Here is a 25,045-nt window from a genome sequence, read left to right as displayed (position 1 = left end):
ACCGAGCAACGGGAGCTCACCCCGTCATGGGGATTCGAACCGCCTACCTTCTGATCGGCAAGTCCTAGGCTCTGTGGTTTAACCCACAGCGCCACCTGCGTCCCTGCCAGGACAGGTAGGAGAGCATAAAATAGAGAGGAAGAACCTGAGGTCCTCCAAATGCTATTGGACCCCACCTCACATCATCCCAGACCATTTGGCCCTGCTGGTTTGGTCTGATAGGAACTGGAGACCAAGAAACGTCCACAAGCCCATAGGCTCCCCATCAACATACGAGGAGGCTGCCCCTTCTTTCTCTCCGGGCTCCAGGTGTCTGTGCAGGTCTCCATGATGGCCGCCAGGAGAAGAAGGGCGGTTTTCCTCCTCTGGAAGTTGGAGCCCGACGTCAAGGAGGAGATGCACAGCTGCAGCAGCCACTCAACGAAATCTATGGTGGGAAATAGATTTTTAATGAGGGGGTGTCAGGATGCTGTCAGCAGCAACCCGGCTGGTTGCAGGGAAAGCATAAAGACAAGGAAAAGTTTCTTACAGTCCTTTTTTATTTCAAACTTTACAGAGAGAGTCTATAGAACCCAGCCTCTTGGATAATGGCATTGTCCTGAGTGAATCTCCATCCCTATCTCTCCCACTTTCTCATTCATCTCCTCTACGGGGGCTGCTACCTGCCCTCTGCCTTTGAGCTCTTTGCTCTCCTACTTTTAAGGCTCGCTGGGTTCTGGGAGATGGTGGGTCTGGGATGCTTTCTAACGACAAGGTGTCAGCCGGGTGTTGTTCCGGCTCGCCCATGATTTCCCAACTTTCCTCCTCATCTGCCTCTGAGCTGCGACCTCACACAAACCACTGTTGTAAATCTATACTGTCTTCCTCTTCCTCCTCTCTGGAAGGGTCAGGATGGGGAGGGGGTCTCCTCCATTCCTCCTCTGCCCAGTCCCTGACAGGCAGGGACGCAGGAGGGCTTGGAAGTCATCAGGAGAAGGAAGCGAAGGAGAAAAGCACCACATCACAAACATTGGTGTCCCTTCTCTGGCAGAGGTCAGCCTAAGAAAAGAGAGTTGCAGTCCAATTTCCAATTGGAAATTAAAAAATTGGAAATGAGAAGAAGTACAGTGGTACCTCGGGTTACATACGCTTCAGGTTACATACACTTCAGGTTACACACTCCGCTAACCCAGAAATAGTGCTTCAGGTTAAGAACTTTGCTCCAGGAGGAGAACAGAAATCGTGCTCCGGCGGCGCGGCAGCAGCAGGAGGCCCCATGAGCTAAAGTGGTGCTTCAGGTTAAGAACAGTTTCAGGTTAAGAACGGACCTCCGGAACGAATTAAGTACTTAACCCGAGGTACTACTGTACCAACATTGAAAGATTGGCAAAATAATTTTTTTGAAATGACTGAATTAGCAAAAATGACAGCAACAACTAGAATGCAATCTAATCAAAATCTCAAACAGGAATGGAAATATGTAGAAGACTACAGGACCAAAAGATGCTCCAACAAGAATTTATTGATATGTATAGACTGATTTTACAAAGTTAAGTTAAGCTAAGCAAAGCAGATATATAAGATTGAATATTTAATTATTAAGATGTAAAATTACAATCTCAATAATAAAGTTACAAAATAATTACAAGGAAGTCATGCACGGGTGGAGGGAAGACACAGGGCAAGAAATAAGAAATGAATAAATGTGGGTACATAATGAGATGGGAAAATGTGAATTTACGAATATAACGTATATGTATCTGTCAGGGAACTGACATCGGAGCGAGAGGCGAAGGGGAGGCTCCCAGATGATGCTGGCGAAGGACCCAGCAGCAGGGGGGAGAAACAGCTCAGTAGAGGGGGAAGCCATTCAGCGCAACACCAGGGATGAAGGGGGGCAGACGGGGGAATTGGAGAGAGGCCTCCAAGACTCTTCACTGGACTTCAGTGAGGAGAGCCCAGGTCCTCCGTTACCCACGCCTTCCCTGCGCAGAAGACTCCCGCGCAGTGAGAGGAGGAGGAGACTGGGTGTCAAACAACTTTTATGCTGGAAGAGGTTCAAGAAATGCCCACTGACAGATTCTGCCAGTGACTGAGGCAGCCACGATGAGAAGGGGCTGTGCAGTCAGAAAGGTTTAACAAGGGAAATTAACCGAGAAAGGCACCAGCTTACGCACGAGTAACTCATACCTATTACAGTATCAATATGTAAAGATTTCATATATGTATTGCAACATTAATAATAAATAAATTAAATGCAAAAAAAAGAAAAGAAAAGAGGGTGGCAATTATTTTACAGACAACTCCTCACTTACGTGGGGGTTACATTCCAGCCCCCCCCCCCCGAGTGAAATGAGCTTCAAGCACCCTCTAAATGCCTGCTTTTTAACCTGCTCTTGTTGTAGAAAAAATTGAGGTTTGCTTTTGCAGCCCAACTCCCCAAGAGACTCTTGAGTCCCCTAAATCCATGATCGGTCAGAGAAGAATGGATGGAAGCAGGAACCAGTAGAAGACAAGCAAGGAAGATCTTTATTTTCCTGTTTCAACAGAGTTCTCCCCCACTTCGCAAGGAGGTGAGGATTCAGAACAAAGGCGTTCAAGAACTTTATAGAACTTTAGAACAGGCTAGGCAAACTCGGTCCTCCAGATGTTTTGGGCTACAGCTCCCATCATCCCCAGCTAACAGGACCAGTGGTCAGGGATAGTCCCAAAACATCTGGAGGGCCGAGTTTGGCTATGCCTGCTTTAGAAATTGCCCGGCCCCTTAGCCAAAGACCACCTTTGTAACACGCTCCATACTCTTTTTTCTTTTCTATGGTACCTTTGCCTCCAGATTGCCAGAAAGAGCAACAAACAGTGCATTCAAGCCAGCCGCAATCCAGCCTCCTGCCCAACAGCTGTGGAGTGGAGTAGCGCAGCAGCAACAGCAGCAAGAGCTCCCATGTGCCATTTTGGAGCCCATAGGGTGTTAGTTTTTTTTTTAAAGCCCTTTAAGCCTTTATTTCTGGACTCTTTGGGCTCTAGGGAGGGTCTCCTCACAAGCCACAGGGACTTTCCAGTTTTATCCCGCCACTTCTGGGATGGAACTGAATTATTTACTGATTTCGCGGGGCCAATTGTACGCGAGTTGGGAGTTGCCTGTACAGTGGTACCTCGGGTTAAGTACTTAATTCGTTCCGGAGATCCGTTCTTAACCTGAAACTGTTCTTAATCTAAAGCACCACTTTAGCTAATGGGGCCTCCCACTGCTGCTGTGCCGCTGGAGCATGATTTCTGTTCTCATCCTGAAGCAAAGTTCTTAACCCGAGGTACTATTTCTGGGTTAGCGGAGTCTGTAACCTGAAGCATATGTAACCTGAAGCGTATGTAACCCGAGGTACCACTGTATTTAAAAACGTGAGATGAGCAGGGGGCACATTTGGTCTGGCACCCTGTTCTCACACAATAGGTGTGTGGAGAATGGGTCAACTCACCCACGGCTTGCCCCAAAGTTGTTTCCGGATCCTTCCCGCCACTGCGTTCCTTCTTGTCCGATTCCTGCTTCCGTAGCAGGGCAAGAGAGCTGTCCCTCAGCCTGACCAGGGCCTTCTTAACCATGGTTTGGAGGAGCTGCCGGAAGGACGAGGAATCGCAGTTGAAGCTCAGCGGCAAAGCTTCCTTCAGGAGCCGGGCCTCCATCTCGGACAAAGCCTGGTTGGTCCTGGGGGCGGAGCAGAGGAGGCTCAGCGCCGCCAAGCGGACGTTGTCCTCCTTGGAGAAGAGGCAGGAGGGGAGCCTTTGGAGGGTCTCCGCATTGGAGGGGAAGGCCCCTGAGATGGTCCTCTGGGCATTCAGCAAGGCGACCCAGGCCCGCAGCTTAGAGGGCTCCCAGCTCCTAAAATTCTCGTCCAACAAAGAGTAAGAGGCAGGGAAAACTCGCAAGGTCCAGCCCAGGAGGTAGGTGGAGGCGTTGCTCTGGAGGGAAGGGAAGGGAGAGGTCAAGGCGCCGGAGAGGACTGCAAGCCAGCAGCGGCCCCAATCCTGAGCCAGCTCTTCCTCTGGGGCCTGCTCCCGCCTCTCGGCCCAAACTTTGCGCTGCAGCTGGAGGATGGTTTTGTACAAATCGGAGGCGGCAGGGCACAAGTGGTTGGTCGACAGGCAGTTCAATAGGTGCTGCGGGAGATCTCTGTATGCATCCAGAACCTGAGCAGAACGGAAAGGGAAGATTCAGGAGACGGCAGGATGTCAGGGGTCTTTACACAAACACAAGAGAAGGTCACCAAACGGCACGAAACACAGGAAGTTGCCTTGTACTGAGCCGGGCCCTTGCACAGTGCTGGCAAAAAAAGATGTAGTGATCAGGTGGGATTGCTATGAGGAATTATAACAAATATAGAGTAAGCCATCTGTGTCAGCAATGAAAGCATTGCGTTGACTGGGTTTGAACTATTTTGATATGATTCTTGATCAATCCACACCTCCACATCCCTGTTCCATTTCTCTTTCTTGACCAGTCACGTACATGGCCAGTCTTCGCCAGGCAGGCATCCTGGGTCATCAAAGACAGTGGGCATTTTCTTTGATGTAGCTTTTCTGATATGTTAATCTTAGGATGTTAATCTTAGGGCCAGGAAACAGATCTCACCTGAAGGTGATAATGATCACTGTCTTCCTGGCCATCCTTCTTATCATGTACCGTATTTTTCGCCCTATAGGGCGCACCGGCCCATAGGGTGCACCTAGTTTTTCGGGGGGGGGGAGGATAATTTTTTTAAAAAAATTTCCCCCCCAGGCACTGGGCTGGGGCGGGGGAAGCCCGAGCTTCCCCCGACCCCAGCCCCCAGAACAGGCTGCTATCCGCAAGCCTAGGGAGCCTGGCAGCAACCCCCGCCGGGCTCGCAAGGCTTGCGGATAGCTTCCTGAAGCCTGGAGAGTGAGAGGGGTCGGTGTGCACCGACCCCTCTCGCTCTCCAGGCTTCAGTGAAAGCCTGCATTCACCCCATAGGACGCACACACATTTCCCCATCATTTTTGGAGGGGGAAAAGTGCGTCCTATAGGGCGAAAAATACAGTATATTGCTTGTTTATGACCTCAGGGGTTGCCTAATGTACTCCTTTGTAGTTCTGCTTTGTTTACCCCAGAAATATGTGTGCTTAATTAGTTTTGGTAGTTTAACTTTGTCCCCACGTGGCGTCTGTTGAATTGCTCAGAAGAAATCTGACTGGTTCTTATGAACACTCTGTAAAAAGTTCTTTTGTTAATAAAACGACCTGGCCCGAGGGGCAGAGGCAGAGATTATTAGACGCACCCTTCCCAGAGTCTTGCTGGTTCAAGCCTCTGTGTGTATTCTTATTAATCAGAGTTCAAGCCTTCCTTTACTTTGGGAATGCCTCAAAAGAGAGTAAGATTCTAGTCCTCATGATTCACAAGAAAGGGCTGGATAAAGGAGAAACAGGAGAAGCTGCCTTATCCTGACAGATCCCTGGTCCATCTGGCTTAGTATTGACTGTACTTACTGGCAGCAGCTCTCCAGGTGTGATAGGAATTTTATGGTCTTAGATATATGGTAATGTTCATAAGTGTACCAACCAAGCACGTACGTAGATCAGCAAAGGAAGGCCAACCTGGAACCATTTTGATTCCTACACCGACCAAATCTTTTCTCTGCAAGGTCAAAATGGAGGAGCCTCCCCATTGTCTTTTCCTTCACAAATCCTGTCTTCAGGGTATGTCTGTGTTTGAATAGGGTGTGAGCCTGTGACCTGGCCCAGGAACTAAGTATTTATCATTACAAAAGATTGGCCAGGCTCCCCAGGCAATCCAATCAAGTAACCTGCCAGACAGGAGATAAACAAGGACAGGAGAAAAACAACATTCAAATTTTCTGTTTTAGACCGCCTTTTTTGTGATGTAGGTATGATGTATCTGAGGGGTGGTCTTAGGTTACACCCCTTCTGCGATGAATGTATGATGTTTCTGGAGGTGGCCTTGATCTACAGGGTGGCAATTTCAAAAGTCTTTATAAGGCCTTGCACGCCAATGTTCTGGGTCCCTCCTCCTTTCCTGCGTGTGAGGGGAGCACCCTGTTGCAACAGATCAATAAAGATCAAGCTTACTAGCTGCTTTGCTTCCCAATATTCTCTGGTTGGCCTCTGTTATTCTCTCCTACCAATAGGGAACGTATGTAAGGACTCTATATGGGCTCTTGGATACCCCATAAGGGAAAAGGGCAGTTTTTGTTTACAACACAGGGTTTCAGGCAAGGATTCTCTCCCAGGTCTATCTGCGATGCTGGCGCCTTCTGCATGCAAAGCAGGTGTTCTGAGCTATGCCCCACTGCTAAAGTCAATGGGATCTGTAAACACTGAAAGTGGTTATTGATTTACCGGTAACTCAAATGTTTCCCAAACTTGGGTCTCCAGCTGTTTCTGAACTACAACTCTCATCGTTCCTGACCATGGGTCCTGCCAGCTAGGGATGATGGGAGTTGTGGTCGAAAAACAGCTGGAGGACCCAAGTTTGGCAAACACAGTTGTAACAACACAGTGGTACCTCGGAAGTCAAAAGGAATCTGTTCCGGAAGTCCGTTCGACTTCCAAAACATTCGGAAACCAAGGCGAAGCTTCAGATTGGCTGCAGGAAGCCCCTGCAGCCAATCGGAAGCCGCAGAAGTTGTGTCGGACGTCTGGGTTCCAGAGAATGTTCGAGAACCGGAACAATTACTTCTGGTTTTTGATCGTTCGGGAGCTGAAACGTTCGACTCCCAAGGCGTTTGAAAACCAAGGTATGACTGTATAATCTGTTACAGCACTGGTGCACACAGGTAAAATCGGCTCTCATTATGGCACATACAAAAGCAGTAAAAAAGAGAGAAAGGTTTTGGTAGGTTTTGTTTTTAAGAAATTAACAAAGAGGGGAATTTCCATCTCCAGCTACCTGATCCTTTCTGTTTTCAGATTATTATGGGCTGAGCTCTGCACTCACACACCAACGTCGTCGTCCCCTTACCTTTTCAGGACCCAGGTAGGGCAGAACCGAAATGAGAGGAAAATACCGGGCTCTGGCCTGCCAGGGCATGAGGATGACTCTCTGGAGGAAGTGCCCATAGAGGGGTCTCTCCAGGTCCTCAAAGCGATCACACTCTAAGCTGTAGATCTCCAGGAGGAGCTGGAAGGAGCTGTGGATGAAATCAGACACCCCTTCCACCTGAACAGTGTGGGCAGAGGAGGGGTGGGAAAGTAACATTATTATGTACGAATTATAGAATCGTAGGGTTGGAAGGGACCACAAGGGTCATCTAGTCCAACCCCCTGCAATGCAGGAATCTTTCTGCCCAACGTGGGGCTCAAAGCCACAACTTTCTAACAGTCTGAGGTTAAGAGTCTTGTGCTCTGTTGACTGAGCTATCCCCTGCTGCAGTCCAGGGTGGATAAAAATCAATGACTTTTTTTATTTAAGAAATAAAAAATTGGATTATTTTTTTTACTTAAATCAGATTTTAAAATAATTAAATCAGATTATTTTTTATTTAAATAAGTTTTTTTATCAGATTTTTAAAAATTTTAATTGGATTTTTAAAATAAAATGCTTTTGGAGGAAAAATCTTTCTACAGTTTTCTATTTAAGTTACATTATAGTCCAAAGGCCATTCATCAGGAAATAAGGATTTGTTTTAAGTTTTTCATGTGTGCTAAAACTCAGTCTGAGGTTTTTTTAAAAAAATAATAATTGTTTAACCACATCCGTTAACAAACTTGGATAGATATGCTGTAATGTTATTGTTTTAGTTACATTAACTGTTCAAATTCTTATTAAGGACGTGATTATTTTTCTCCTTCCAATAAACTTGTCCAAATATAAACAATTAACTTATTAAACCTCACAGTAATTTCGTAATTATCTGTCTATGTATTTCTAACAGTATAACCAAATCAGTAGTTTTGATATAACTGTAAAAACTACTCTGAAAATTTATTTTTCCAAAAATGAAACCTTTATCTGGTTGTAAATATTAAATTATACCAGCAAGAATGAGTCTTTCTGGAAAAAAATGATCTAAATCAAGTCTTACTGACTCGTGATTTAAATCATGATTTAAATAGTGATTTAAATCTATTTGATTTAAATCAAGTTGACCCTGCTGCAGTCAAACATCTGGAGGGCCCCTTATTGAATACCCTCTGATCTAAGTGGTACCCTTGACTTTTGGTCTGCTTAGCTCTTGCTGTTGCACAAGGTTGTTTTTGTGGAATATAGGCGTTTGGGTTTCTTAACGTTAAGCCTCCTCTGCGGGTGCAGCTTTGACAGGATACAAGAAGGTCCAGGTGAAATGAAAAAGGTACCATTACCGGGCTCTCTGTATTGTTCCAGAGGAACTGGGTCAGTCTCTCTAGAAGTCTAGACTGGTCTGCCAGCACCCGGCTCCTCTTCCCTTCCCAGATCTCCTCCAGACTTTCTCGGATGCGTCGAAGCCATAGAGAAAACACTGTAAACAGAGGTCCAGGCTAATCACACCAATGACTACCACTCCTTCGTTCTGAATTCACAATGCTTTAAAAGCATTTAAAAGTGGTAACCTGTGACCCTCTGGATGTTGCTGCGACTCCAGCTCCCATCAGCCACAGTTGGCAGAGCCAGTGGAGGATGGGAGTTGTAGTCCAGAAAACTCCGGCGGGTCACAGGTTCTCCAATGGCCTCGGCCCAGTATACCTGAAGGAGCGTCTCCACCCCCATCGCTCAGCCCACATATTGAGGTCCAGCTCTGAGGGCCTTCTGGCGGTTCCCTCACTGTGAGAAGTGAGGTTACAGGGAACCAGGCAGAGGGCCTTCTCAGTGGTGGCGCCCTCCCATCAGATGTCAAGGAAATAAACAACTACCTATCTGACCTCTAGGACAGTGTTTCCCAACCACTGTTCCGCGGCACACTAGTGTGCCGCGAGATGTTGCCTGGTGTGCCGCGGGAAAAATTAAAAAATTCGAAAGATTTTTTTTTAAAAAAAGTCAAATTTTCGATTGGGGCGCCGTCACTAGATGACCCCTGGGGTTCCCTCCCTCCCTCCCGCTCTGCGCCTCCCTCCTCCTCCTCCTCCTCCGGGGAGGCCCTTCCTGGCTCTCGGCCAAGGCTTGGCGGCTGCCACTCACTCACTCGCTCGCCCACCCGTCCCTCCACCCGGCCTCTCCCCCTCTGTCCCTGGCGTGGGGGCTGCCGGCATCCGTAGTCCCCTCGCCCTTGGGCTCCGCGCCCGCGCGGGGTGCGCGAACTACATTTCCCAGCGTGGCCTGGCGGGTGGGCGTTTTGTTTGAAGTGCTCTTCTCCCGGCCATGGAATGAGCGCAGTGGCGACGGCCGGGCGGGCAGGGGCTCTTCCGCGCAGACCCCACGCAGCCTGCCTGCGCCCCCGCAGAGATCGGGCGGCAGGATGGAGCCCGGGGATCCCCGCGGAGGCGGAGCGGCGGAGGCGGAGGCTGCCCCCCAGGTAGGGCTGCGTCGGGGTTTTTTTTATTTTTGCAATGCTGCATCCGCGCCGGAGGGGACCGCGGGGAGACCACTTGGCGGGCGTGCAAGGCAATGCATGCGTGCAGGCGTTGCATGGAGTGCAGTGCAATGCAATGGCAACGCGGCGCCCTGCATGCATGCATGCATGCATGCATGCAACTTCCACCGGCGCTCCGGACTTGGCAGGTGAGGGGGGTCTCCAGTGGGCGGCAGAGAGAGCCGGGAGGGCGAAGGGGAGCCGGGGGGGGAGCAGCGCTGCTCCCCGAGCCGAGCCCGGGGGGAAACTTCGGCGTCGTTGCGCCAGGTGTTGGAAGCGGAGGCTGGCGGGGGCCCCTCACCTGCAAAACCTGGTCGCCTCTCATATATTTCGTGCATTGCATTCATCGCCCGCTTTCTCCTCCAAGGAGCTCCCGGGGGCGCGCGTGGTTCTCCCCGTGTTATCCTCGCAACAACAGCCCTGCGAGGTGGATCAGGCGAGTGGCCCAAGGGAGCACCCAGGGATTGTCCTGGCCAGGTGGGGTGATTTGAACCCTGCTCTCTGCCCGGTCTTCGTCCTCATTTAGCCCCCACATGTGCATGACTGTGCATGACTGAGGTTTTCCCCCCTCGTCTTGGCTATGGTGTGAGTCTGTGCTGTTAATTAATGGGGTTCTGCCTTCGGAGAAGATGAGCCAGCCCTCAAGGAGGTGATTATGTAATTTGCTAGCAATTCATGTCCCTCCCGGCGTGACGCTGCGCGCTGACGTCACGGGGATGTAATGGTGGTGTGCCTCGAGATTTTTTTCATGAAACAAGTGTGCCTTTGCCCAAAAAAGGTTGGGAAACACTGCTCTAGGAGACATCTGAAGACAGCCCTGTTTAGGGAAGTTTTTAATGTTTGATGTTTTAGCGTGTTTTTAATATTCTGCTGGGAGCCGCCCAGAGTGGCTGGGAAATCCAGCCAGATGGGCGGGGTATAAAAAAAATAAAATATGTATTATTATGAGCATATCATTGTTTACTTCAACTTGCCTGTGGAAACAACTCAGAGGCCATGAAAGAAGGAAGGGAGGGTAACAACAGGAAGTTTTAAAGGAAATATTGGAAACTCAAGGCTGTAGAGATATAAGATGATCAGAGCCCCACAGAACTTGAAGCATGGAAAGTCCCAATAAAAAATTATAATTTGGCGGAATATTTGGACTATATAATATGTATTTGTATAATTTGGAATATTTAATGTGATTGGATTGGGTTGTTAAAATGAAAAATTTAATAAAAATTATTTATATTAAAAAATATAATTATTATTATGAGACTAAGATGCTTCTTTCCTGGTTGAGAATTGGGTCTTCTTTGGCTGTGACCACCTGAAGTGGATAGATGACTTCAGGGCAAACCACCTACCTTGGAAGCAGTAGTAATCTGGCTCCTCCATCAGGACCAAAAGAGCTGGGAACAGGACATCCAGCAACAGACAAGCCTGAGGAAGAGGGTATTAGGGCTGTGATTTAGCTGCATTTCCTGCACTGCAGGTGGTTGGATGAGATGGGTCCCTTCTCAACTCTACACTCCTACGATTCTATAGGGGGGAAATGCTGTGTGGGGTGGGAGGAAGCAATCACAGTACAGTGGTATCTCTGGTTACGTACTTAATTTGTTCTGGAGGTCCGTTCTTAATCTGAAACTGTTCTTAACCTGAAGCACTGCTTTAACTAATGAGGCCTCCCGCTGCCGCCACTGCACGATTTCTGTTCTCATCCTGAAGCAAAGTTCTTAACCCAAGGTAATATTTCTGGGTTAGTGGAGTCTGTAACCTGAAGCGTATGTAACCTGAAGCGTATGTGACCCGAGGTACCACTGTATATTTTTTCAGGCCCAGGATTAAGAAAAGCCAACAAAAATCATGCATGTCTCTCAGGGAAGGAGGCAGAAAAAAGCCTTCAAATGAGAAAAAACACAGGGCATTTTAATAACAAGACAGTTGTGTTTTTTTTAAAAAAATCTTAATTACAATGGTACCTCAGGTTAAGTACTTAATTTGTTCCGGAGGTCTGTTCTTAACCTGAAACTGTTCTTAACCTGAAGCACCACTTTAGCTAATGGGGCCTCCTGCTGCCACCGCGCCACCGGAGCACAATTTCTGTTCTCATCCTGAAGCAAAGTTCTTAACCAGAAACACTATTTCTGGGTTAGCGGAGTCTGTAACCTGAAGCGTATGTAACCCAAGGTACCACTGTATTGTTACATTTACACCCCACACCGTTCCTGCAAAGTGGCATCCACACAGTTCTCCCTCTCTGGTATTTGATCCTCACGACAACCCTGAGAGGTAGTGTCAGGGAACTGCCATCAGAGGGAAGAGGAGAGGAAAGTCGCTCCAGTGATGCAGGGGAGGGAACTAGCAAGGAGAGAGAGAGGGTTCCCACGGGGGGAAAGAAATCCAGGGAACACCAGGGAGAAAGGGGAAGGCGAGAGCAAGGCGGAGGGGAGGCTCAGAGACTCTTCCAGTGAAATCAGCGGAGAGAGCACAGGACCTCCGCTTGGCACGCCCACGCTGCGCAGAAGGCTTCCACGCAGGGAATCGAGGCGGAGACTTGGAGTCAAACAACTCCTATGTTGGCGCAAATTTAGGTCCCGCCCACTGACGGATTCTGCCAGTGACTAAGACAGTTGCGTTTCAAGGGCTGTCAACCGGGGAAAGTTTTAGCTACACGGCTAGCTTGGAGCAGTTTGCAGTTTATGCACAAGCAACCCCAATTCCCATTACAGGTAGGCTAGGCTAAGAGGCAGTGACAAAGCACTCTTCTTCCCAGGCTGAGAGGGAAAATGGTGAAAACAGGTTCTGTCTATGGACAGAGTGGTTTTTGCAGCTGTTGTTAAAGTTGCAAAACAACGAAGCACGGGATGGAGCGATGGAGAAATTTCTGAAACAGCAATGGGATATCAGCTCCGCCCAAGGCATGAAGGAGAACAGCAACAACCGGGAAAAGATAAACATAATATTTTACAAGGACAGGAAGAAACACCACGGACAGAATAACTGCCACACACAGGAAGAACAAGGATATAGTTTGAGTGCCTCACTTGTAGTTTTTAGAAATTTAATGTGTCAACACAAATAGATGTTATTAATATTGCATTTGTTGTATAAGGGATCATTATTTTACACGGACTGTAATTGAAATTAGTAAGATTTTGGAACGCAGAAATAAAAGGGGAAAAAATCAAACCATCAATTCTAGCATGCAGGAGGTCACCTAAATTATACAATTCGGTATTTGAATGATTGGTGGTGGTAATTTTATTATAATTTGGTATTGTTATAATGAGGCTATTATTGGATGGTAATTTAAAATTAATAAAAATTATTACATAAAAAAGAAAGGTAAAGGTAAAGGGACCCCTGACCATTAGGTTCAGTCGTGACCGACTCTGGGGTTGCGGTGCTCATCTCGCTTTATTGGCCGAGGGAGCCGGCGTACAGCTTCCGGGTCATGTGGCCAGCATGACTAAGCCGCTTCTGGCGAACCAGAGCAGTGCACGGAAACGCCATTTACCTTCCCGCCAGAGCGGTACCTATTTATCTACTTGCACTTTGACGTGCTTTCGAACTGCTAGGGTGGCAGGAGCAGGGACCGAGCAACGGGAGCTCACCCCTTCGCGGGGATTCAAACCGCCAACCTTCTGATCGGCAAGTCCTAGGCTCTGTGGTTTAACCCACAGTGCCACCCGCGTCCCTAAAAAGAAAGAGGCAGTGACTAATCCACCACACTGTGAGCTTCATGGCTGAGTGGGGAATCAAACTCTGGCCTCCCTGCCCTAGACTCCTCTTTGCCACTGCACGGGTTGCTGGCCTTAACTCTCCCAAGACGGACCACCCTTGCCCTGAGCGCCTGACGCTTACCAAATTTTGCCTCTGGGTTTATGGAAGAGAAGAAGTTCTTTCCTCAAGCCTACCTCTTGCGTGGTATCATCCAGCCGGCAGCTCAGAATCTCCTTCTTGCAACAGGCTAACAAGCCCCGGGTGAGTACCACCCTCTCCAGTCCATCCGGGCTCCAAGGAGGCCGGGGCACACGGAGCGTGCCAAACCAGCTTTCTCCTGGTCACAGAAAGAAATTTCTCCAGTCAGTCAAAGGAATCTGTCCTCACGTCAGCTCAGATTCACAGAGCGGCATTTCCACCTCGTTCCACTTTTAATTTGCACACTGCCCTTCTGTTTGTTTTTTTTTTATAATTTTTTTTTTTATTGCTTTTTTCCAGGGTAAAAAATACATCATCAATGGCACAACAAAAGCAGTTTTACAGAAAAGAAAAGAAATTATAGAAAGAAAAAAGAAGTTCACTTTTTCACATCAATTTTCATAATCAACCAGACTTCCCCACGTCCTCCATCCCCTGTTTTCTTTACAATAAAAATAAACAGCAAATTAATACCTTATTTCGAATGTTTTTGTGTTTTCATTTAGTTATATAGTCCACAATTTATACATTTCTAAATCTTAACTTAATTTCCAACGTTTACCAATTTCAATACTGAAGCATGTTTTTCCAGAACACTTAGCAAATTCTCAACATTCATATAACTTATAATGTTTTTGTAAATAGTCCTTAAATTTTTTCCAGTCCTCTTCCACTGCGTCTTCTCCCAGATCTCGGATTCTGCCTGTCATTTCAGCTAATTCCATGTAGTCGATCAGCTGCGAATGCCATTCTTCCCACACTGCCCTTCTGTATACACAAGGCGTTTTACAAGCTGAAGGAACCGAGAAAGGTCACGCACCTCAGAACGATCTGACCCACGACAGAAACGTCGTAATAAAAAGCGTAACTTTAAAATAAACAACTTATATCAAATAGAGTAATATTCAATAATCCACCAGAATATAATGGTACACAATAAAATCAAATATCAGCAAATTAAAACAGAAACACACTCTTAACAATTACGCTACTTTCTAAACTATAATCAATAAAAAATAACAGCAAGTTGCAGTGCATGAAATAACACAATACAAGCTGAGAAGCAAAATAATATAAAATTATCTTTTTTTTAAAAAAATATCCCTTAACTCTTTTCTTCCCAACTGCTTCTGCTGTCTCTAAAGTCATGGTCTGGGAAAGGCTTCTAGGGCTGGGGCAAGGAAGGTGGAAAAAGCCATTGCCTGGTGTCCAGCACAAAGTCTCTCTCCCCAGCATTATCTGTGCTGGGTTCCTGCGCCATTAACAAGGTGATTTGACCAAGGCTACATTTACAAGGCAGGCTGTTCTGTTCCCCTGACATCCCCCTAACTAACCGATCTGAAAGCCACTTCCGGAAACAGAGTGTCAGGATGCTGTTAGCGGCTCCCGGCTGGTTGCCCAGGGAAAGTATTAAGACAAGGGAAAGTTTCTTACCATCCTTTTATATTTCAATATTAGAGAGAGAGGATATAGAACCCAGTCTCTTGGATAATGGCGTTGTTCTGAGTGAATCTCCACTCCCCATCTCTCCCACTTCCTCATTCATCTCCTCTACGGGGGCTGCTATGAGCCCTCTGTCTTTGAGCTCTTTGCTCTCCTACTTTTAAGGCTCGACGGGTTCTGGGAGATGAAGAGACTGGAATGCTTTCTAGTGATGTGTCAGCTGGGTGTTGTTCTGACTCTCCCATGATTTCCCAGCTTTTCCGCTCATCTGCCTCTGAGCTGTGACCCCCCTCAAACCCCTGTTCTAAATCTATACAGTGGTACCTTGGGTTAAGAATTTAATTTGTTCTGGAGGTCCGTTCTTAACCTGAAACTGTTCTTAACCTGAAGCACCACTTTAGCTAATGGAGCCTCCAGCTGCCGCCGCAATTTCTGTTCTCATCCTGAAGCAAAGTTCTTAACCCAAGATACAGTGGTGCCTCGCAAGACGAAAAGAATCCGTTCTGTGATTCTCTTCGTCTAGCGGTTTTTTCGTCTTGTGAAGCAAGCCCATTGACGGATTAGCGGATTAGCGCTATTAGCGGCTTTTAGCGGCTTATCTGCTGATCGGATCAGCTGATAAGCAGATTAGCGGCTTAGAAAAAGGGGGGGAGGGAAAAAAACCAGCAGGAACTCGCAAGACATTGTCGTCTTGCGAAGCAAGCCCATAGGAAATTTGTTTTGCGAAGCACCTCCAAAACGGAAAACTCTTTCGTCTAGCGAGTTTTCCATCTTGCGAGGCATTCGTCTTGCGGGGCACCACTGTACTATTTCTGGGTTAGTGGAGTCTGTAACCTGAAGCATCTGTAACCCAAGGTACCACTGTACCGTCTTCCTCTTCCCACTCCCAGGAAGGGTCAGGATGTGGAGGTGGTCTCCGCCATTCCTCCTCCTTTGCCCAGTCCCTAACACTTAGTGGAATATGACACAAGTTTACTGCTCCTTTCTGCATTTATTGCAAACATTTCTTCTTTTCTGGAAGCAAATGCAGAAACGAGCGCTAAACACATTTTATTTACAGACACAGGACACTTGGGAGATTCATTTGCAGTCAAACACTTCGAGACAAGCTCGCAGGCGCAAAAGTCGAAACACAGTGATTTGTGCAGCAAGGAAAGCGACGTCTGAACGCACCTTGGTGGCCGGCTGCTTTAGCATCTTGTCTCTTCGCAACGGAGCAACCACTGAGGTCCAGAAGTTGATAGAGACCCAGGACAGCCATGGCTCCTATCTGGGGCTCTGGCGCTGTGTTGACCAGCATGCTCACAGCAGTAGCAGCCAGCTGCCGAGTATCCTTGCAGGTTTCCTGTGGCGAAGGTAAGCCCCGTGAAGAAGAATGGTTTCTCGGACCAAAGCTCACAATTTGAAAAAGAGCTTATACAAAATAAAGAAAAACTTTTTTATCTAAAATGTAAAGGGACCCCTGACCATTAGGTCCACTTGTGGCCGACTCTGGGGTTGCGCCGCTCATCTCGCTTTATTGGCTGAGGGAGCCGGCACACAGCTTCCGGGTCATGTGGCCAGCATGACTAAGCCACTTCTGGCGAACCAGAACAAGCACGGAAACGCCGTTTACCTTCCCACCGGAGTAGCACCTATTGATCTACTTGCACTTTGACGTGCTTTCGAACTGCTAGGTTGGCAGGAGCAAGGACCGAGCAACGGGAGCTCACCCCGTCGCGGGGATTCGAACCGCCGACCTTCTGATCGGCAAGTCCTAGGCTCTGCGGTTTAACCCACAGCACCACCCGTGTCCCAATATCTAAAATGTACGATCTGTTATTAGACTGGGAAACAAAAGACGAGCTTTTCAAAGGCTCTATGACACACTGTGCAATAGATATAGGACATAATATAGATTTTAATTTCTGGGGGAAACTTTGGAAGAGCAATCTGAAGTTTACAGCATGTTATTCCTTGAAGGAGAAGCACTTGAAAATGATTTGTAGATGGTATTTAACTCCAAGTAGGCTTGCTCAGATGTATAAGACTGAATCAGATAAGTGCTGGAGATGCAATGAGGTTCTTTCATATGTGGTGGACTTGCAAAAGGGCAAAAGAGTATTGGGAAATAATTTATAATGAATTGAAAAAAAATGTGTAAAAGCACTTCCCCCCCAAAAAACAACAGAGTCCTTTTCATTGGGGATAATTCAGACGGAAATTCCCAGGTGTCAAAAAAGGTTATTTATATATACTACTACTGAGGCCTGTGTTTTGTTAACCCAAAAATGGAAAAAGAGCGAGGCCCCAACCAAAAAAGAGTGGCAACTTAAACTGATGTAATATGTGCAGCTTGTGGACCTAACATCTAGAATAAGAGAACAAGAAGAACATGCGTTTAAAGAAGATTGGAAAATGTTTATTGAATATATGGTAGGGGGAATTTAGTTTATTTATTGAATTTATATACCGCCCTATACCCAGGGGTCTCTGGGTGGTTCACAGAATAACCATCGAAAATGCTGGCAGCAGTAAGATAAATTCAACAATGTAAATAAGTTTTGATGGATGTGATAATGGAATACTGAATGATTTAGTTTATGTAAAATATGCAGGGATTTATGTTATGCAAAATGAATCATGGAAAGAAGAAAAGGGAAGTCGTTGATATTTTAAGGTTGTTTAAATGAATATTCTAAATTGTAAAACAGAAAAATTAATAAAAATTATATACAGTGGTACCTTGGTTTTCGAGAGTCACAGAAGCCTAACGTTTTGGTTTTCGAACGCTGAAAACCTGGAAGTAAATGCTTACGTTTTCGAGCATGCCTTGGAAGTCAGATGGCTTCCGCTGCGTGTTTTTCAATTTTCTCCACTGAAACTGAAATTCTGCCTTTGCACCTTGATTTTCAAACATTTCGGAAGCCGAACGGTCTTCCAAAACGGATTACGTTCGAAAACCGAGGTGCCGCTGTATATAAAACGAGAATTTCTTGTCTACTCCTTCTTTTACAGATATAGCCAAACAACTTTTAGAATTGCAGGCTTGAGGGAGATTTTTAAATGCTTGCTAATGCTGAACTTACTTGATGCAGAGATAAAGGGGTTGTAACCAACTAAATCCCACTCAGAGTAGACCCAATGCAATTAACGGACCTAAGTATGCATTTACCGAATTTATATCTCCCCTTTCCCTCCACGGTGCTCAAGGCTGCATACATAATTCTCTCCCTCCTTGTTTGACCCCCACAACAACCCTGTGAGGTAGGTTAAAAGGCTGTGACTGGCCCCAAGGTCACCCAGTGACCTTCTTCATGGCCGGGTGGGTATTTGAACTCTGGTCCCCCAGATCTTAATCTAACACTCGAACCACTGCACCATGCAGGTAGTGTTGTATTGACTGTGTGGTGCTGTAGAGCCAGTGTGGTGTAGTGGTTAAGAGTGGTGGACTCATAATCTGGTGAACCGGGTTCGTGTCTCCGCTCCTCCACATGCAGCTGCTGGGTGACCTTGGGCCAGTCACACTTCTCTGAAGTCTCTCAGCCCCACTCACCTCACAGAGTGTTTGTTGTGGGGGAGGAAGGGAAAGGAGAATGTTAGCCGCTTTGAGACTCCTTAGGGTAGTGATAAAGCGGGATATCAAATCCAAACTCTTCTCTTCTTCACTGGTGCTTTGCATTATGCTGCCTTGTAATGCTCCCTGATTTTATTTATATTTATGTACATGGGTTAGTGTTTAAGTATTTTATTGTATGAATCATTTGACACGGTTCTATTGAAGCGTGTGTGTAAAGCACGCCTTGATTGACTAGGGGGATGTTCAATGCAGAATGAGTGGTCTATCTCTTTACCCTGGCCTGTTGACAACTAAGATCTAGGTTTGCAAGACAGGTGTCTGTTCCCATGATTGAGGTTTAACTATTTTTAATAACTGAATTTTTAAACTGGTGTAATCCAGGTGTAACCCAGGGATGCGGTTGGCGCTGTGGGTTAAACCACAGAGACTAGGACTTGCTGATCAGAAGGTCAGTGGTTCAAATCCCCGTGACGGGGTGAGCTCCCATTGCTCGGTCCCTGCTCCTGCCAACCTAGCAGTTCGAAAGCATGCCAGTGCAAGTAGATAAATAGGTACCGCTCCGGCGGGAAGGTAAATGGCATTTCCATAAGCTGCTCTGGTTTGCCAGAAGCGGCTTAGTCATGCTGGCCACATGACCTGGAAGCTGTACGCCGGCTCCCTTGGCCAATAAAGCAAGATGAGTGCCGCAACCCCAGAGTTGGTCACAAGTGGACCTAATGGTCAGGGGTCCCTTTACCTTTAACCCACCCTGCGACCTGCGTGTGAAAGGCAAGTAACAACAACGTTTTATTTGGGTTTCGGTTTTTTAAAAAGGAGACCGCACAGGACTAAAAGCCAGACCGGTTCATAAACAGGCACCTTTCCCACAACGCTCTGCAGCAGAGAGCTCAAAATCCTTTGAAGGGTTTTGCTGTTCTCGGTTCCTTCCCACACAAGGGGCAAAATCTCTTCCGGCATCCACTTGAAAAGCTGCAGGCACACCTAGAGAGCACAAACAGAGAGCACAAAGCGTATCAGGATGGGTCGTTTGCTTCTGCTCAATCCAATCCATATTGGACTCTGAAGTCAGCCCTGCTGCGCTCAATGGGGCTTGGAACCCAGGTAACGGGATGCATAAGATCACAGGCTAGGTTTCTTATTAGCAGGGGTCGGCCCGGGCCCTAATTAAAATTATGGATTGGTCATTTCTTCGTCAGAGGGCAAACAGGCAAATTTAGCAGGGAATCAAATACTTTCCCCCCTCACTGTATCTTTTCCCATCATATCAACACACTGAATTAGCAGGAGATGCCACAGCGAGCAGAATTAGGCCTCGTATGCACTAAAGGCGGGATATCAAATCCAAACTCTTCTTCTTCTTCTACCTTGGGTTAAGTACCTAATTCGTTCTGGGGGTCCGTTCTTAACCTGAAACTGTTCTTAACCTGAAGCACCACTTTAGCTAATAGGGCCTCCGGCTGCCGCTGCACCACGATTTCTGTTCTTATCCTGAAGCAAAGTTCTTAACCCGAGGTACTATTTCTGGGTTAGTGGAGTCTGTAACCTGAAGCGTATGTAACCTGAAGAGTATGTAACAGAGGTACCATCGTACATTTAAAGCAGCGTCATGCCACTTTCAACAGCCATCCTGTTGAAAGGATCCTGGCAACTGGGGTTTGTTCAGGGTGCTGACAGTTCGTTAGAAAGCCCCTATTACCCCGCAAAGAGTGGAAATTCCCAGAGTTCCCTGGGAAGAGGGGCTGATTGCTAAACCTCTGCTGATCAAGGCTATAATTCTCTAACTGATCCGTGGCCGTGGCTCGGTGGCAGAGCACCTGCTTTGTATGCAGAAGGTTCCAGATTCAATCCCCAGAATCTCCAACTTGGGCTGGGAGGGTATGAAAAGCTGGAGAGCAGCTGCCAGAGAGTGTAGACTGGCATTTTTTCAACCTGGGGTCCCCAGATGTTGTTGGGCTACCCTGTCCACTGGGCCAAGTTGGGTGGGGATGATGGGAGTTGTTGTCCAACAATGTCTGGGGGCCCAAGGTATAGACAGCTATATTACCCCAAGTCCAGTGGACCAATGATCTTGCCTGATACAAGGCAGTTCCCTATGTTCCTAGCCCCATATTCCACTGAAACCCCGGCTACTTCCTTTTGAGTAAACATATGGACCTCACTCCTGCTTCCTTTTGAGCAAATGTGTGCCAGATTGCACCGGACCAGACTGCTCTGGTCAGACCTCACCTAGAGTACTGTGTCCAGTTCTGGGCACCACAATTCAAGAAGGACACTGACAAACTGGAACGTGTCCAGAGGAGGGCAACCAAAATGGTCAAAGGCCTGGAAACGATGCCTTATGAGGAACGGCTAAGGGAGCTGGGCACGTTTAGCCTGGAGAAGAGGAGGTTAAGGGGTGATATGATAGCCATGTTCAAATATATAAAAGGATGTCATATAGAGGAGGGAGAAAGGTTGTTTTCTGCTGCTCCAGAGAAGCGGACACGGAGCAATGGATCCAAACTACAAGAAAGAAGATTCCACCTAAACATTAGGCAGAACTTCCTGACAGTAAGAGCTGTTTGACAGTGGAATTTGCTGCCAAGGAGTGTGGTGGAGTCTCCTTCTTTGGAGGTCTTTAAGCAGAGGCTTGACAACCATATGTCAGGAGTGCTCTGATGGTGTTTCCTGCTTGGCAGGGGGTTGGACTCGATGGCCCTTGTGGTCTCTTCCAACTCTATGATTCTATGATTCTATGATTCTAACTGGTGAATCCTAGACCCATCTGCTCAGAAGGAAGTCCCATTGAGTTCCTGTGTTAAGGGCATATAGCAGAGTTTCCCTGTTGTGGTATTCTACTCAGTATTGATCCAGAGTAGATTTCAATGCATAGTTAGCAGAGTAACAACTTTAACACGTTGCAGGATTCCCAAACAATAGACCAGACGCAATTGTATTTCATCCAGCAGAGCTTTACTGCTACTGAAGGCAAATGAGCATAATGGTCACAAATCTGAATACATTCAGGACTGGCACTGTCCATAAGAAATCCAGTTGCTGCAGATTTAACTTAAACTTACAATAACTTACAATAAGTCTAAACCTTAACACTAAGCATATTATGTACAGAACACCACACCAGAAAGAAGAGAAAGAAAGAGAAAGTGAAACCCAGGCTCCTTCTGGCTTATACAGTCATACCTCATGTTATGCTTGCTTCATGTTACCTTCTTTCAGGTTACATCCTGCGGCGGACCCGAAAGTACCGGAAATGGTTACTTCTGGGTTTCACCGCTCGTGCATGCACAGAAGCACAAAATGACGTCAAGCGCATGCCACGTGTGCACAGACGCGCCGCTGTGGGTTGCGCTCTTTTCATGTTGCGAATGGGCCTCCAGAACGGATCCCATTCGCAACCAGAGGTACCACTGTAATGAGCTTGACAGAAGAGATAACAGAACCAGCTTAAGCCAGCTGTACTCAGTTTCACTGAAGGAATAACCCAAACTGACATTTCCGCTTGTTTCTTTCACACAGAGAAGCCTCCAGATCTCTATTCGTCAGATCTCTACTCAACAGATCTCTACTTATCAGATCAATACTTTCTGCACTAAGAAATGCAAACTTGGTTCTCCAGCTGTTGTCAGACTACAACTCCCATCATCCCTGTCTAGCAGGACCAGCGGTCAAGGATGATGGGATTTGTAGTCCGACAACAGCTGGAGAAACCCTGGGGTTGGGAAACCCTGACATATAGGATGACAACTTAAAGCGCTGGGGAGAAGCCCCATTCCTTACCTTCACGGTGACGTAATGCCACTCCTCATTCCCGGCTACCTGGTCCTGCAGGATCACATCAAACGTGGCAGCGACGCATCTCAGGAGAGGCACCAGGTTGCTTCTCCAGTAGCATCGTCCCAGCACACTCCCCTCGAGAAACATGCACACTGTGGAATAAGGAACCACTGCTATGGCTTGGTTGGATGTTTAGAAGAATCCATTTAAAATGTGCCCCCCTTCCGATAACTTATAAACTTCTATACAATTCCCAAAGGCCCCATCTAGCAAACTATCTCAAAGTTCTAGACAACGCTAAACACCGATGGGCATTTTCCAGGGCCCGCTTTAACGCTCTCCCTTCAGCTCTTCTAGAGGGAAGATACAATAAAACACCGATCGAACAAAGATTATGTCCCTGTAACAGCAATGAAATCGAAACCATTGGGCATGTCATCTTATACTGCCCATTATATCGAGACTCAAGAAAAGAGCTGATCGAACCGATTCTGAGGAAAATACCTCGTAGTACAGACGACACCTATATCAGACACCTCTTAGCTGACAAAGAGCCCGAAATTAACAGGTCCGTGGCAAAGTACTGCTACATTGCAACAAGAATAAGACGAGCAATGATGTCTACAAAGGAGTTCAAACTGTAAACATTGAAAGAACAATAATAAACAGTAGCGACTCCTGAATTGAATTTTAAAAACTTAAAACTCGAAACCTGGTCATAAATATAAGCACCAATTCTGAGAATTGGCCATATTTTTACTGCTACTTGTAGCACAATACTACTCTTAATGTCATATTTTATAAATAGCTTCCTGGTCACTGACCGTATTAAAGATATTTGATTTTGATTTTGAATGTGCCCCCCAGAATTAAAGAAATTTCACACATGCAGACGTTAATGGCACAAGCATGCCCAAGATACGCCGGGATGAAAGAGTTTGGGTTTGGTGGATCTTGGGCCTTCTCAGCTGAGCTGGGGCTCAGCTGGGGATACGCATGTGCAAGTCCCTTGCCCCGGTTCAGTCGGGGCTCAACCAGCAGAAGTTAATGGGGTGGAAATTAAACCCGGCGAAATTAACCTAGAGAAAGTCTACAAAAAGGAGTGCGCTGGGGGCAAAGACTTAACAACTGCCTAAGAAATATTGGCCTAAATTATGCCACTTCCTGTGGTTATAATCGCTCTAGGAGTCTCCAGGTACAGTGGTACCTTGGTTCTCAAACTTAATCCGTTCCAAAACCAAAGCGTTCCAAAACCAAGGCACACTTTCCCATAGAAAGCAATGCAAAATGGATTGATCCGTTCCAGACTTTTAAGAACAACCCTTCAAACAGCAATTTAACATGAATTTTACTCTCTAACAAAACCATCGATCCATAAAATGAAAGCAATAATCAATGTACTGTACTATAAAATAAAATAAAATAAAATAAATAAGACAGTATTGTAGATGATAAAAATTATTTTTTTTTATCGTACCTGCACTGATGATAGTCATTGTTTGGATGGGGGGCTTTTATCCATTTCCACAGTCACACAATCAATCAATCAGTAGCTGAACTGAGTTCCACACAGTCACAAAAACAAATTAACTGAAAAAGACTCAAAAACAAAAATGCAAAATAAATAGCAAAAACAAAAATTAATCCGTTCCAGAAGTCCGTTTGACTTCCGGAATGTTCGAAAACCAAGGCGCAGCTTCTGATTGGTGCAGGTGCCCCGGAAACAATACCTGACAGCCGCATCAGACGTTCAGCTTCCAAAAAATGTTTGAAAACCGGAACACTTACTTCCGGGTTTCCGGCATTTGAGAACCAAGGTGTTTGAGTATCAAGGCGTTTGTGTATCTGTTTCTAATTGTTTTAACTAGTCATCTGATTTTAAGAACAAGAGTCCTGAGGGGGCTGGCCAACGACCCATCTAGTCCAGCATCCTGTTCTCACAGTGGCCGACTGTCAGAGACCAGGCTGAGGAGTACAACTTTGATGAGGAACGGTGGCGGCCTCCCGCTCCACCTGCTCATGGCCAGGATCCTGAAACTCCACAGGAGCAGCGGAGTAGTGTTGATTTGGAACAATGGTTTGCCGAGGGGCACAGTTCAGAAGGCAATAGTTGGGCAGAACTGGGAGGTGAACAGCAAGAAGAAGAAGAAGAAGAAGAAGAAGAAGAAGAAGAAGAAGAGAGTAAGCTAGCTGACTCTCTCTCACTGGAAGATGTGCAGCCTCTCAAGACTAGGAGATAAGATAAGGTGAATTCACAAAAGGCTCAATGGTTGAGGGATCAGGCGGCTAGGAGACGAGAGGGTGGAAGTGACTAGAGGGAACCTTAATTGGGAGCATCTGCACTGAATTATATTGGTCTGTTCATTCATCCAATTTAAACTGTACATAAGACAATGTGGTACAGTCCTCGAGTCTGAGCGGGGGACTGTACCACATCCCGGCATGACCGTTGAATTGCTTCCGGCACATGCAAATCGAGCACTTCAGGGACAAAATGCCCTAGTTGGCTGTGTCCCTCTGGTACAAAAAAACAGGGCAGCAGTGAGCACAGGGTAGGTGGAGTTTGGAAACTAACCTGTCTGAAGCGATCCAGGAGGCATTGGCTGAAAGAAGGAAACAAGCATGTTACACAAAAACATAGGAAGCTGCCTTAAACCAAGTCAAAACACTGGTCCACCTAGCTTTATATTGCCTAAAAATTTTACACGTCACTTGGGAAGACAGACGAACTAATGCCAACATACTTGGAAGAAGCAAAGATCACCAGTGTCGAAGCAATGATTCTTCAACATCAGCTTCGTTGGACTGGTCATGTTGTGCGGATGCCCAATTATCGTCTTCCAAAGCAACTACAGTGGTACCTCGGGTTAAG

General features: G+C 46.6%; 1 protein-coding gene across 2 annotated transcripts in view; it reads right to left on the bottom strand.

The window, feature by feature from the left end:
- Positions 1-25,045, bottom strand: part of LOC310695072 (tRNA (32-2'-O)-methyltransferase regulator THADA-like) — a 64,526-nt gene that overhangs the window by 31,450 nt on the left and 8,031 nt on the right. For both annotated transcript variants that reach the window (XM_083478988.1, XM_083478987.1), the window contains exons 4-13: positions 24,749-24,776; positions 22,177-22,325; positions 19,258-19,380; positions 16,014-16,185; positions 13,394-13,536; positions 10,841-10,916; positions 8,308-8,444; positions 6,968-7,165; positions 3,453-4,161; positions 275-427 (exon numbers count right to left, since the gene is read on the bottom strand). In XM_083478988.1, the coding sequence (XP_083335114.1) occupies positions 275-427; positions 3,453-4,161; positions 6,968-7,165; positions 8,308-8,444; positions 10,841-10,916; positions 13,394-13,536; positions 16,014-16,185; positions 19,258-19,380; positions 22,177-22,325; positions 24,749-24,776 (1,888 nt within the window). The remainder of the gene's footprint in view (positions 1-274; positions 428-3,452; positions 4,162-6,967; positions 7,166-8,307; positions 8,445-10,840; positions 10,917-13,393; positions 13,537-16,013; positions 16,186-19,257; positions 19,381-22,176; positions 22,326-24,748; positions 24,777-25,045) is intronic.

The sequence above is a fragment of the Podarcis liolepis genome (genome assembly GCF_965112155.1).
Source record: "Podarcis liolepis genome assembly, chromosome: 15".
In the NCBI taxonomy this organism is placed as follows: Eukaryota; Metazoa; Chordata; class Lepidosauria; order Squamata; family Lacertidae; genus Podarcis; species Podarcis liolepis.
This window is presented reverse-complemented; position numbering and strand designations above follow the sequence as displayed.